At 45.3% G+C, this 12802-nt stretch overlaps 2 protein-coding genes across 3 annotated transcripts; one reads left to right on the forward strand and one right to left on the reverse strand.

Annotated features, from left to right (window-relative positions):
- Positions 1-1001: 1001 nt before the first annotated feature.
- Positions 1002-5503, reverse strand: LOC119933319 (E3 ubiquitin-protein ligase TRIM39-like). Its single transcript, XM_038752771.1, has 4 exons — positions 5474-5503; positions 3720-4028; positions 2360-2650; positions 1002-2056 (listed from the first exon to the last, which is right to left on the reverse strand). Exons 3-4 carry the CDS (start codon positions 2643-2645, stop codon positions 1509-1511), a joined length of 834 nt encoding a protein of 277 aa, XP_038608699.1. The 5' UTR covers positions 2646-2650; positions 3720-4028; positions 5474-5503; the 3' UTR covers positions 1002-1508.
- Positions 1293-7141, forward strand: LOC119933301 (E3 ubiquitin-protein ligase TRIM39-like). Of its 2 annotated transcripts, XM_038752749.1 has the most exons (4): positions 1293-1339; positions 2388-2538; positions 5383-5673; positions 6503-7141. In XM_038752749.1, exons 3-4 carry the CDS (start codon positions 5388-5390, stop codon positions 7051-7053), a joined length of 837 nt encoding a protein of 278 aa, XP_038608677.1. In that variant the 5' UTR covers positions 1293-1339; positions 2388-2538; positions 5383-5387; the 3' UTR covers positions 7054-7141. The 2 variants fall into 2 exon arrangements, with proteins under 2 accessions (XP_038608677.1, XP_038608675.1); XM_038752747.1 differs by lacking the exons at positions 1293-1339; positions 2388-2538 and adding an exon at positions 5245-5272.
- The last annotated feature ends 5661 nt before the right edge of the window (positions 7142-12802 follow it).

Raw genomic sequence — 12802 nt, forward strand, 5'->3', positions numbered from 1 at the left:
ATCAGGTTGTCCCACGTGGGGCTCACAGTCTTAACCCCCATTTTACAGATGAGGGAACTGAGGCACAGAGAAGTGAAGTGACTTGCCTAAAGTCACACAGCTGACAATTGGAGGAGCTGGGATTTGAACCCCTGACCTCTGACTCCAAAGCCCGTGCCCTTTCCACTGAGCCATGCTGCTTCCCCTAACTTCTCTGTGCCTCAGTTCCCTCACCTGTAAAATGGGGATTAAGACTGTGAGCCCCACTTGGGACTACCTTGATTACCTTGTTTCCCCCCAGCACTTAGCACATAGTAAGCGCTTAACAAATACCAACATTATTATTATTATTATTCCCTGCCCATAACGAGTTTATAGTCTATAAGTGTCATGACTTTTTCAAGAGGGGATCCAGGACGCCCACAGGGAGTAGGGGGCGTCTACTTCGGCCCTGGTGTTGGTGTCGCCTCTATCCCCTTCCCCCCAACATCTAGCCCTCATCCACCCACAAAACATTGCTGTAATGGACAGTGAAAACTTGGAGAGGTGGGAAGGAAGAGTTCAGAGCAAGGAACCCCTGCTCCAGACAGCCTGGAGGTGGAAATGTACAGAGGGATATTCCTCAGATGTTGTTAGGGAAGACAACAATTGTCTCTATTCAGTACAGAGCACTGCGCTAAGCGCTTGGGAGAGTATAATACAATTCAGTTGGTAGGCATGTTCCCTGTTTACAAAGAGTGCGCATTCTTTCTCTTTATAGCTAGATAGTATGAAGTCAAAGGAGATTTCACAGGATCTCCAATCTGAGATCACATGGGCACATCATCAGGAACTGAGAAATCCAGTAAATTTTGGTATTTATCCCCTTCATAGCTACTACAAATACCATCGTTGTTATCATAATTATTACTACTATAACCATTTATCATGGGCTGGAAAGTCACTAATTCCAACGCTCCTTTAAATCTGTTGTTTTAAAATAGAACAAGATGAAAGGAAATGAGTAAATAAAATGTCTTTATTAATTGCTTAGTGGTTACTTATAATTGCCGTTGGTGTTTGAAGAAGTTCACATACAAGTGAGTGTGGCCGAAAAGGTCACTGTTGGACTCACAGTCCCGGGGCCACATTATGTACACAAAAACATTGTCCCTTGTGTTGTTCTCTGGCTGTTTTCTTACTGGTTGTCTGACTGTCAAACTACAGAACCAGCCCACTCAGCAGAATGAGTTTGCCGTGATTGTGCTAGCGCACGGTGTCGCCATGATCCACGCCACAGATTTCTCTCCCCACGCCTGACCGAGAACGTGGATGATGGAGAGATGGTTGAAACGCCGTCCTGGTTATCAACCTAAAGAACGTAAGGAAGCACCTGAGAGTCTCCCACTGGCTCATGAGAAATTAAACCCAAAACAAAATAAAAACAAACCCAACTCTGACCTTAAAACCTGCCCCTTGGAAGTGGGGAGTGACTTCCTATCCCCAGGAGCAGAGGTGAGTTACTGTCCTCTGGGATCACCAGAGGAAGGTCAATCCTCACACAGGGCTGGACGGATTGTCAGAGGAGCCTCATTTTCGCTTCCGCGTTGGCGTCCTGGGGAGAATAAAGGATGCAGAGGTTCAGAGGTAGGGATGCCAGTGAATGTATAGATGTGCTTCGCATTAGAGGCGTTGTAAAATGAGATTTCGGCTGCCTCCACATCCAGGAAGATACTCACTCCGAACAGGGATTCGATCACATGAAGGTGGCTGCTGGGACTTGTGCTGACCATGTATTCATTTTGCCTGTCAAGGCCAAAGACCCAGAATCCAGTCTCAGTGGATAGCATGACTTTCTCCCCTCGGCTCACCGATTCCTTACACACCCCCACCACCCATTCAGTCTTCTCTCCCACCTCCACCTCCCAGAAATGTTTTCCAGAGGTGAAGCTCTGAATCCCCAGGACGAAAGGGGAGCGGTTAAATATTTTGGGACTGGGGTCACGGTTTTGCATCAGGAATCCGTGGGTCACACTCTTCCGGTCTTCGGAAAGGATGAGGAGCGGGTGGGCGGTGTCTGCGTCCAGCGTCACATCCACTGTGGAGAGAAGGATGGGGTTAGTACTGGGATTTCTGCAATCGGCTGCTTCATTTTAATCCCTTTTTTATAGATGAGGTAATTGAGGCCCAGATAATCGAAGGGACTTGCCCAAGGTCACACAGCAGACAAAGAGCAGAGTCAAGGTTAGAACCCAGGTCCTTCTGACTCCCAGACTTGGTCTCTAGCCAGTAGGCCATATGGCTTCTCCCGTTTTCCCAGGATGAGGAATTTTTTTTCAGATGCATCCTTCCAGCCGGGGTTCCGTAGGCTGTTTTGGATTCCTCCCACCGCGCCTCTTACCTCCGAATCTCCAGATCTGATCCTTCAGGATCAACCTCTGCTCCAGGAGAGCCCCGTGTTGCTGGATGAGTTTGGTCAGAGCCCCAACACGCTTCGCCAGTCGGACCTTCCCACTCCTGAAGAGTCTCTGGCAAACGGGGCACGGATACAGTTCCTCTGAAGACTCGTCCACCCAAAAGGTGATACATTTTTGGCAGAAGTTATGTCCGCAAGAGATGGAAACGGGATCGAGGAAGTAGTCTTCGCAGATGGGGCAGGTCACCTCGAACTGGAGAAGCTGGGCCATGGCACCTGAAAGTGAAACAAAAGTGTCACATTCCCCAGCTATGTTACCGGGAACCAGCCTGGCCTATTGAAAAGAGCCCAGCCCTGGGAGTCACTTGTCTACTGTGTGGCCTTGGGCAAGTTACTTCACTTCTCTGGGCCTCAGTTCCCTCAGATGTTAAATGGGGATTGAGACCGTGAGCCCCACAAGGGACAGGGACCGTGTCTGACCTGATCACCTTATATCTACCCCAACATTTACAACCGTGCTTGGCACATATAAGTGCTTAACGACTACTATAATAATAACAGTTAACTTGTGCCTATTCTAGCGCTTTCAACAGTTTGACACATAGTAAGTGCTTAACAAATACCATAAAAAAACAAAACAACTGTGAGCTTACCTAATTATTTATTTATTTATTTATGTCTCCCCCTCTAGACTGTGAGCTCATTGTGGGCAGGAACGTGTCTGTCTTTGTACACAGTAAGCACTCAATAGATATGACTTTAATGCATAGATGACTGAATGAAAGTGACTGCATCTGACACCATTGATATATACAATAATAATAATAATGATGATGGCATTTATTAAATGCTTACTATGTGCAAAGCACTGTTCTAAGCGCTGGGGAGGTTACAAGGTGATCAGGTCATCCCACGGGGGGCTTACAGTCTTAATCCCCATTTTACAGATGAGGTAACTGAGGCCCAGAGAAGTGAAGTGACTTGCCCAAAGTCACACAGCTGACAATTGGCGGAGCTGGGATTTGAACCCATGACCTCTGACTCCAAAGCCCATGCTCTTTCCACTGAGCCAAGCTGCTTCACAATAGATAGATGTATCTATCTACCCCAGCGCTTAGAGAAGTCAGTGTCTGCCACTTAGTAAGAACTCCACAGATATTATAATTAGCGGCAGCGAATCCAAATGTGAACCCATCTTTCATCTCCCCATTCTACAGAAAGGAACTCCTGTTAGAATCCCACCCAATTCTCCCACCATACAAACTTCTCCACCCTGATATGAGTCTCTGGACTCTTTCATAGGCTCCAGTCATCTTGGCCAAAGATACCTGGCCACAAAACTCACCGCTTTGGTTTCTGGTTTAGAAATTCTTTGCTGATTCCCAGCTCTTCCTCAGCCTTTGGGCTTCTCGCAACAGGAATGGGAGAGATGGAACTCGATCCATCTTTTAACAGGCTCTTGGAAACACCCACCCCTTCTCTGCTCGCTAACTCTCCAGAGGTGTGAATTCCTACGTAGACGGGACCCTTCTTTTAATTCAGACACCCTCTTGGGAGTAGCTCTGACTTAATGTTCGCACTTTGTGCCACACAAGCATAGATAAGGGTGGTTCTATGTCGATATCCTGAAATTCAAATTATAGAGTCGACACATCTGTAATAGGAAAGAGCTTGATTTAGGGGAGAGAGGGCTACAAGTTCACAGCTCCTTTGGGGTGAGAACAAGAGGGGAGTTTGACCCTGTTAGAGTTATTTAAGTGGTCCAGCTCGAACCCTGGCATTTCTGCTCTGCAGTGCTGAAAGGCAGAGCATCTAAGGCAGAGTGGCAACCAAAATCAGAAGGGAGCAAGGTAAGTTTCTCACTGGGGATTTTTCTGCTCTTATTTTTCTTCCCAGAAAAGGAAATCCCTTGGGCAAGAGAACAATCATAGTGGTGGGAATAGCGAAAGGTGGAGGCGGGGGATGTGTCTGTCAATAAATATATGAATTATATTATAAAATATAAAATGTTATATAATATATATTTACTATATGTGCATGGTATTTTTTAAAGCGCATACTATGTGCCAGACACTATACTAACTGGTGCGGTAGATTCAAACTAATCAAACTAACCAAATGGGGCTCACCATCTTAATCCCCATTTTGCAGATGAGGCGACTGAGGCTCTGAGAAACTAAGTGATTTACACAGCAGGTCGCACAGGATTAGAACCCAGGTCCTCTGTTTCCCAGGCCCGTGCTCCTCCCACTTGGCCACGCTGTTTCTCCAATACTGTTATATGGTACTCGCCCAAGTGCTCAGCAGAGTGCTGTGCACACAGTAAGCACTCAATAAATACCATCTGATGGTGCATAAGTACCTAAGTGCTGTGGGGCCGAGGGTGGGGTGAACCACTACATTGTGGTTGTGATTTGTTGAGTTAGAATTCAGTGGATGTAGATTGTTTGACCCTCTCAGGGCCACACCTGGACCACTTGGTGAGTTTCCAGTCCTACCAGTCTTGACTACAGGAGGGAGAGTAAAGCAGAGGCCTATCTATTCCGTGCAGAAGGAGGCCATGGTAAACTACTTCCGGATTTTTACCAATAAGACTCTACGGATGCACAATAATAATAATAATAATAATGGTATTTGTTAAGCTCTTACTATGTGCAAAGCACTGTTCTAAGCGCTGGGGGGTACAAGGTGATCAGGTTGTCCCAGGAGGGGCTCACAGTTTTAATCCCCATTTTACAGATGAGGGAACTGAGGCACAGAGAAGTTAAGTGACTTGCCCAAAGTCACACAGCTGACAATTGGCGGAGCCGGGATTTGAACCCCTGATCTCTGACTCCAAAGCCTGTGCTCTTTCCACTGAGCCACGCTGCTTCTCTACCAGAATGCTTGCAGATGGAGGTGAGGCAATCTGGGAGAGGTGTGTCCGTGGCATCGCTATGGGTCGGAGACGACTTGACGGTGTAAAACAAGATTGTTTGACTCATATCCTTCTCTGGTCCTTTCCTCAGGAATCATGGCGCAGAGTTTCCATGAAGAAGTGACTTGCCCCATTTGCCTGGATTATTTCAACTACCCCATGTCCCTAGGGTGTGGCCACACCTTCTGCTTCCATTGCATCGTCCACTGGGCAAGCGGAACGGAGCGATCTTGTTTCTCTTGCCCCGAGTGCCGGAGAATCTCCCACAGGAGGGACGTCTGGCCCAACAAGCAGCTGGGAATTCTGGCTGAGCTCGTAAAACAACACAGTCCCATCCTGGTGCAGACCTTGAGCATGGAAGACGACATTCACAGGATCACGGGTAAATCATCTCTCTCTTCCGCTGAAGGCAGGGAATCAATCACGCGGCCTAGTGGATAGAGCATGGTCCTGGGAGTCAGAAGGAGCTGGGTTCTAATCCCGGCTCCGCCACTTGTCTACTGTGTTACCACAGGCAAGGGATGATGATTATGATATTTGTTTTTCATTCATTCATTCAATCATATTTATTGAGCGCTTACTGTGTGCTGAGCACTGTACTAAGCGCTTGGGAAGTCCAAGTTGGCAACATATAGAGACGGTCCCTACCCAACAGCGGGCTCACAATCTAGAAGGGGGAGACAGACAACAAAGCAAAACATATTAACAAAATAAAATAAATAGAATAGTAAAAAATGGTAAAGTGTTTACTATATGCCAGGCACTGTACTAAGCGCTGAGGTGGATACACGCAAATCAAGTTGGATACAGTCCCTGTCCCCTATGGGACTCACAGTCCCAATCCCCATTTTTCAGATGAGGCAACCAAAGCACAGAGAAGCCCAAGGACATAGAGCAGACAAGTGGCGGAACCAGGATTAGAACCCATGACCTTCTGACTCTCAGGACTGTGCTCTATCACCACTTTGTCAAGTCACTTCACTTCTCTGGGCCTCAGTTACCTCATCTGTAAAATGGGGAATGTGAGCCCCATTTGGGATATGGATTGTGTCCCATTCGATTAGCTTGAATCTATCCCGGTATAGTGCCTGGCAGGGAAGACCTCTTGGAGAAGATGTGATTTTAGTAAGGATTTGAAGATGGGGAGAGTGGTGGTCTGAGGATATGGAGAGGGAAGGAACGATCCTGACTTGGTGAATTTCTTTCTGCAGATGATCTCACTCTGGATCCGGACACCGCACACCCCTTCCTCGACGTTTCCAAGGACCGCAGAAGCGTGAAATGTGGCGATGTCCTTCGGGATGTGCCCAAGCACCCGGGAAGATTTGACGAAGCTCACCTTGTCCTTGCTTCCAAGAGTTTCAGCTCTGGCACTCATTACTGGGAGGTGGAAGTGGCAGGAAAGACCGGGTGGATTCTGGGTGTTTGTAAAGAATCCCTGAGCCGCAAAGGGAATATTAGGCTTTCACCAAAATGTGGATACTGGACCATATTCCTGGAGAGGGGAAATCAGTTTCAAGCTGGGGCCTCCCCAGAGATCTCCCTATCCTTGGGAACCTCTCCCTGCCGAGTGGGTGTCTTTCTGGATGTGGAGAATGGAAGCATTTCCTTTTATAACGTTACTGGCAAATTGCACATTTATTCATTCACGAGAGTCACCTTTTCGGAGCCTGTCCGACCTGTATTCGGACCTGGTGGCCCGGATGGAGGAGGAAATGTGGCTCCTTTGACCATATGCCCATTAGTACCCAGATCTCGATAAGTTCCTGATAGTGGTGTGGGATCTGGGTAGTTGGGGGTGGGATTTAATAATAATAATAATAATGATAATAATAATGATTAAGGTATTTGTTACAAGCACTTATTATGTCCCAAGCACTGTACTTTGCCGCAGTTGCCTCATCTGTAAAATGGAGATTAAGACTCTGAGTCCCATATGGGATAGGGGCTGTGTCCAATCTGATTAATTTGTATCTACCTCAGCGCTTAGAACAGTGCTTGGCACATAGTAAGCGCTTAACAAGTATCATAATGATTATTACTATAATAATAATTACTATTAATTGACTTCTAATTGAGTTCGCTAGTCTGATAGTTCTTTACTGGCTCACTTTAGACTGGGAATCCAGACATAGTTTATGATGTTGTACTTAAAATGAACTCGGTTATCCTGGAGTTTTTTAAAGTATGGTAATTGTGTAAACAACCGTGTCAATAAAGATCATTTTTTCAGAGCTACATGTGTAATCTCAACTTTGTCTTTTTCTTTCCAACGGTATATTTTACTGCAATGAGACGAGGCCCCAGTAGCAGTGAATCCGGGGCCCCTCACTCTGGAAAATTTTGTGACCTTCTGACCCCCCACAGATGAGAAGATGTGGCACTGGTCCATGTGTAGATGAGATATTAGCTAACATTCCTTGAATTGCCTATTTACAAATTAAATCCCTGCATGGATTTCCCTGTCTGTCCAACTTTCTTCATAAAGCCAGGAATAAAGTCACCGCCCCCAAAGAACTGACCAACTATTGTGGAGGACCTGAGTTCCACCACCTACCTGCAGTGTGTTCTTGGGAAAGATTGCTTTGCTTCTCTGTACCTCAGTTGCTTCATCTGTAAAATGGAGATTAAATCCTCCTCCCACTGATTTAGTCTGTGATCCCCATGTGGGACAGGGACTGTGTCTCACCCAGAACTTAGAATATTTGACACATAGTAAGAGTTTAACTTTATTATTATTAATAATAATTTCCTAATGCACCTAAAGCAGCGTGAAGCATGAGAAGCAGCGTGGCTCAATGGAAAAGAGCACAGGCTTTGGAGTCAGGGGTCATGGGTTCAAATCCTGGCTCCACCAATTGTCAGCTGGGTGACCTTGGGCAAGTCACTTAACTTCTCTGTGCCTCAGTTACCTCATTTGTAAAATGGGGATTAAGACTGTGAGCCCCCCGTGGGACAACCTGATCACCTTGTAACCTCCCCAGCGCTTAGAACAGTGCTTTGCACATAGTAAGAGCTTAATAAATACCATCATTCATTCATTCAAAGCTCTTCGGTCATTTGTTCCAAGTGGAGATTTTTTTTTGGGGGGGTGCGGGCCCACAAAAATGACCCATAAATTCCTTTTGCAGATGCCCTTATTTAATAATGATGGTATTTGTTAAGCGCTTACTATGTGCCAAGCACTGTTCTAAGCACAGAGTCTGTATAAGGACAGAAGCAACGCCATTACTGGCTCAGCCAATAGTCCACTGACTCAAGTTTCTATCTCTATATAGAGAAGCAGCATGGCTCAGTGGAAATAGCACGGGCTTTGGAGTCAGAGGTCATGGGTTCAAATCCTGACTTCACCAATTGTCAGCTGTATGACTTTGGGCAAGTCACAACTTCTCTGTGCTTCAGTTACCTCATCTGTAAAATGGGGATTAAGACTGTGAGCCCCCCCGTGGGACAACCTGATCACCTTGTAACCTCTCCAGTGCTTAGAACAGTGCTTTGCACATAGTAAGTGCTTAATAAATGCCATTATTATTATTATTATTATTATATCTACAATATGCTCAGAGAAATGGTGGGTTGTGTCCTCCCTGCCATGATAACAATTATGGCATTTGTTAAACACTTTCTATATGCCAAACACTGTACTAAACCCTGGGGTAGAGACAAAACAAATAGATCATACACAGTATCTATTCCTCCCCACCATTCCCCTCCAGTTAAAAATGTAGACAACAATGAATATGATCCTATTTTAGATAGGATCATATCCCCCTTTTAGACTGTGAGTCCACTGTTGGGTAGGGACTGTCTCTATGTGTTGCCAATTTGTACTTCCCAAGCGCTTAGTACAGTGTTCTGCACATAGTAAGCACTCAATAAATATGATTGATGATGATGATGATGATCCTAGTTATCACGCTTACTCCAAGGTAAAAACAACATGAGAGTCTGAAATCTGAAAGGGCTTAGGGTTCAGTTTTACTTCAGGCTTTGTTTTACGGTATTTGTTAAGTCCTTACTATATGCCAGGCACTGTATTAAGAGTTGGGGTAGATACAAGATACCAGGTCCACAAAGGTTTAATCCCCATTTGACAGTTGAGGTAACTGAGGCACAGAGAAATAAAGTGACTTGCCCAAGGTCACACAACAGGTAAGTGACAGAACCCAGGCCCTCTGACTCCCAAACCTCTGCTCTTTCCACAAACCCACGCTGTTTCACTTCAGGATGATACTCAGAAAAAAGAAAAACAACAGGTCAGATTCGCTCCTCCTTTAAACCAATCAATCAATCAATCAATCAATCAATCGTATTTATTGAGCGCTTACTATGTGCAGAGCACTGTACTAAGCGCTTGGGAAGTACAGATTGGCAACACATAGAGACAGTCCCTACCCAACAGTGGGCTCACAGTCTAAAAGGGGGAGACAGAGAACAGAACCAAACATACCAACAAAATAAAATAAATAGGATAGAAATGTACAAGTAAAATAAATAAATAAATAAATAAATAGAGTAATAAATATGTACAACCATATATACATATATACAGGTGCTGTGGAGGGAAGGAGGTAAGATGGGGGGATGGAGAGGGGGAAGAGGGGGAGAGGAAGGAAGAGGCTCAGTCTGGGAAGGCCTCCTGGAGGAGGTGAGCTCTCAGCAGGGCCTTGAACCAATAGAAGAGAGTGTAAATTAAGAACGGAGTGATTAAATGAAGAGGAGGTGTCTATTAAACCTAGAAGGAGGTGTCTTGTTAAACCAAAAACTAGGTGTTTATTAGGATTTTCTCCTCTAGATGAGTGTGTTAACAGTCACAAACAAACCATGTTCACACTAGGGAAAGTATTGTGGGAGTCTAAATATAGTACCAGTGCTCTGCACACAGTAAGCGCTCAATAAATAGGATTGAATTGAATGAAATAAAAGGACTAAGACTTAGACTGACATCAAGACAGAAAGGGATCACAGCAGATATGACTACTTTCTCCGTTGGTGAGGGGAGTGGGAAATTTCCCTTTAGATTCTCTTTTGTGATTTTTCTTTTCTCCTTTCAATTTTTGCTCCCCTAATGTCTATCAAGAATTCCCAACTTTTGGGTTTTCAGCAAGACCCCCACAAGATGTGATTGTATGTGGGGGGTTTTTAATTGTATTTGTTAAGTTCTTACTACGTGCCAGGCACCGTGCTAGTAGTAATGGTAATGCTGATAATTGAGCATCTAGGGAGGGCAGTGCATTGAACCGAGGGTTTGGGAAGTGCAAAACTGAGAAGTGATGGAAGCAGCATGGCATAGTGGATAGAGTAAGGGCCTCGGAGTAAGAAGGTCACGGGTTCTAATCCCGGTTCTGCCATTCATCTGCTGTGTAGCCTTGGGCAGCTCACTTCACTTCTCTGTGCCTCAGTTACCTCATCTGTAAAATGAGGACTAAGACTGTGAGCCCCATGTGGGACAACCTATTTGCTTGTATCGATCCCTAGCGCCTAGTACAGTGCCTGGCACGTAGTAAGTGCTAACAAATACCATAGTTAATGTCCCCTATCCATAAGACTGTGATTATTTGCTCAGAATCTGGAATGCATTTGCAAAATAGGAGCTAAAGCCTAACACTTGTTCAGACGTTGAACTATTAAACTGTAAACTTAGGGCACATTAAAGAGGAGAAACTTTATCGTGCATTACTCATAGATAACACAATTAAGTCGATTTAGAATTGAGGCTTTATTAGCAGCTTCCAGTGTTCTCTTTGAAAGATCCAACGTTCCCAAACTTTATTTCAGGTATGGTTGGGAGGAAACCAAGGAGATAAAAAAAGGTGTAACCCGATACTGTTCTGAATTATCCATCGCGTGTTCACCACTGCCTGTGTGGTCTATTTCATTCATCTGTCTTTTCAGCTCTTCTTGTTGCCTAGCACATACTAAGTGCTTAACACATACCGTAATGATCATTATTCTGCATTAGAACAGTGCTTGACACAGAGTAACACAGCTCTTCTTGCTGAACTAGAGGAGTGCTTAATATAATAATAGCTTTGTACAGATTTATTACTCTACTTTACTTGTACATATTTACTATTCTATTTATTTTGTTAATGATCATCATCAATCATATTTATTGAGTGCTTACTATGTGCAGAGCACTGTACTAAGCCCTTGGGAAGTACAAATTGGCAACATATAGAGACAGTCCCTACCCAACAGTGGGCTCACAGTCTAAAAGATGTTAATGATGTGCATCTAGCTTTATTCCTATTTATTCTGATGACTTGACACCTGTCCACATGTTTTGTTTTGATGTCTGTCTACCCCCTCTAGACTGTGAGCCCGTTGTTGGGTAGGGACCGTCTCTCTATGTTGTCAACTTGTACTTCCCAAGCGCTTAGCACAGTACTCTGCACACAGTAAGTGTTCAATAAATACGATTGAATGAATGAATGGCTTGAGAGTCTGAGGTCGTGGGTTCTAATCCCGCCTCCGCCGGTTGTCAGCTGTGTGACTTTGGGCAAGTCACTTCACTTCTTCTAGACTGTGAGCCCACTGTTGGGTAGGGACTGTCTCTATATGTTGCCAACTTGCACTTCCCAAGCGCTTAGTACAGTGCTCTGAACTCAATAAATACAGCGCTCAATAAATACAATTGATTGATTGTTCTCTGGGCCTCAGTTGCCTCATCTGGAAAATGGGGATGAAGACTGTGAGCCCCACGTGGGACAACGTAATAACCTCGTATGTCCCCCAGCGCTAACTACATAGTAAGCGCTGAACAAATATTATCATTATCATAATAATAAAAATAAGTACAGAAATTTGACAAAAGAGTCTCTGGATGAACCAACTTCCCCTCTCTTCCTTTCCCTTCCATGGTAGCAATTAGGCGCCAGTGCTACGGCGCAGGCGCGGGAGGCCGCTCTGGACTACATTTCCCATAAGCCTTTAGGCCCCTGCCGGGGAGAATGACGTCATAGAGAAAGCGCTCTATCCGCCAATCAGTGCCCAGAATTCCTCTGGCGCCCCGCGGTTCGCTCGAATCCAATAGGAGCCCAGGCCCCGGGGGCTTGTGGGAAGCCCTCACTTTGGAGATGCGAGGGGAGCCCAATCACCACGCGTCTCCATGGCAACCGGGAGGCGGGGAAGGCGCCGGTGATGATGATGGTGATGATGATGGTGGCATTTATTAAGCGCTTACTATGTGCAAAGCACTGTTCTAAGCGCTGGGGTGGGGGGGATACAAAGTGATGAGGTTGTCCCACGTGGGGCTCACAGTCTTCATCCCCATATTACAGATGAGGGAACTGAGGCCCAGAGAAGTGAAGTGACTTGCCCAAAGTCACCCAGCTGACAAGTGGCGGAGCCGGGATTTGAACCCATGACCTCTGACTCCGAAGCCCGTGCTCTTTCCCACTGAGCCACGCCGCGTCGGGATCCTTCTAGGCTGTGAGCCCGTTGTAATACCATTAATAATTAATTAATTACAAATTAATAATTTGTAATACCAAATAATAGTAATACTA

Source organism: Tachyglossus aculeatus, chromosome 10 (genome assembly GCF_015852505.1).
Source record: "Tachyglossus aculeatus isolate mTacAcu1 chromosome 10, mTacAcu1.pri, whole genome shotgun sequence".
NCBI classification, from domain to species: domain Eukaryota; kingdom Metazoa; phylum Chordata; class Mammalia; order Monotremata; family Tachyglossidae; genus Tachyglossus; species Tachyglossus aculeatus.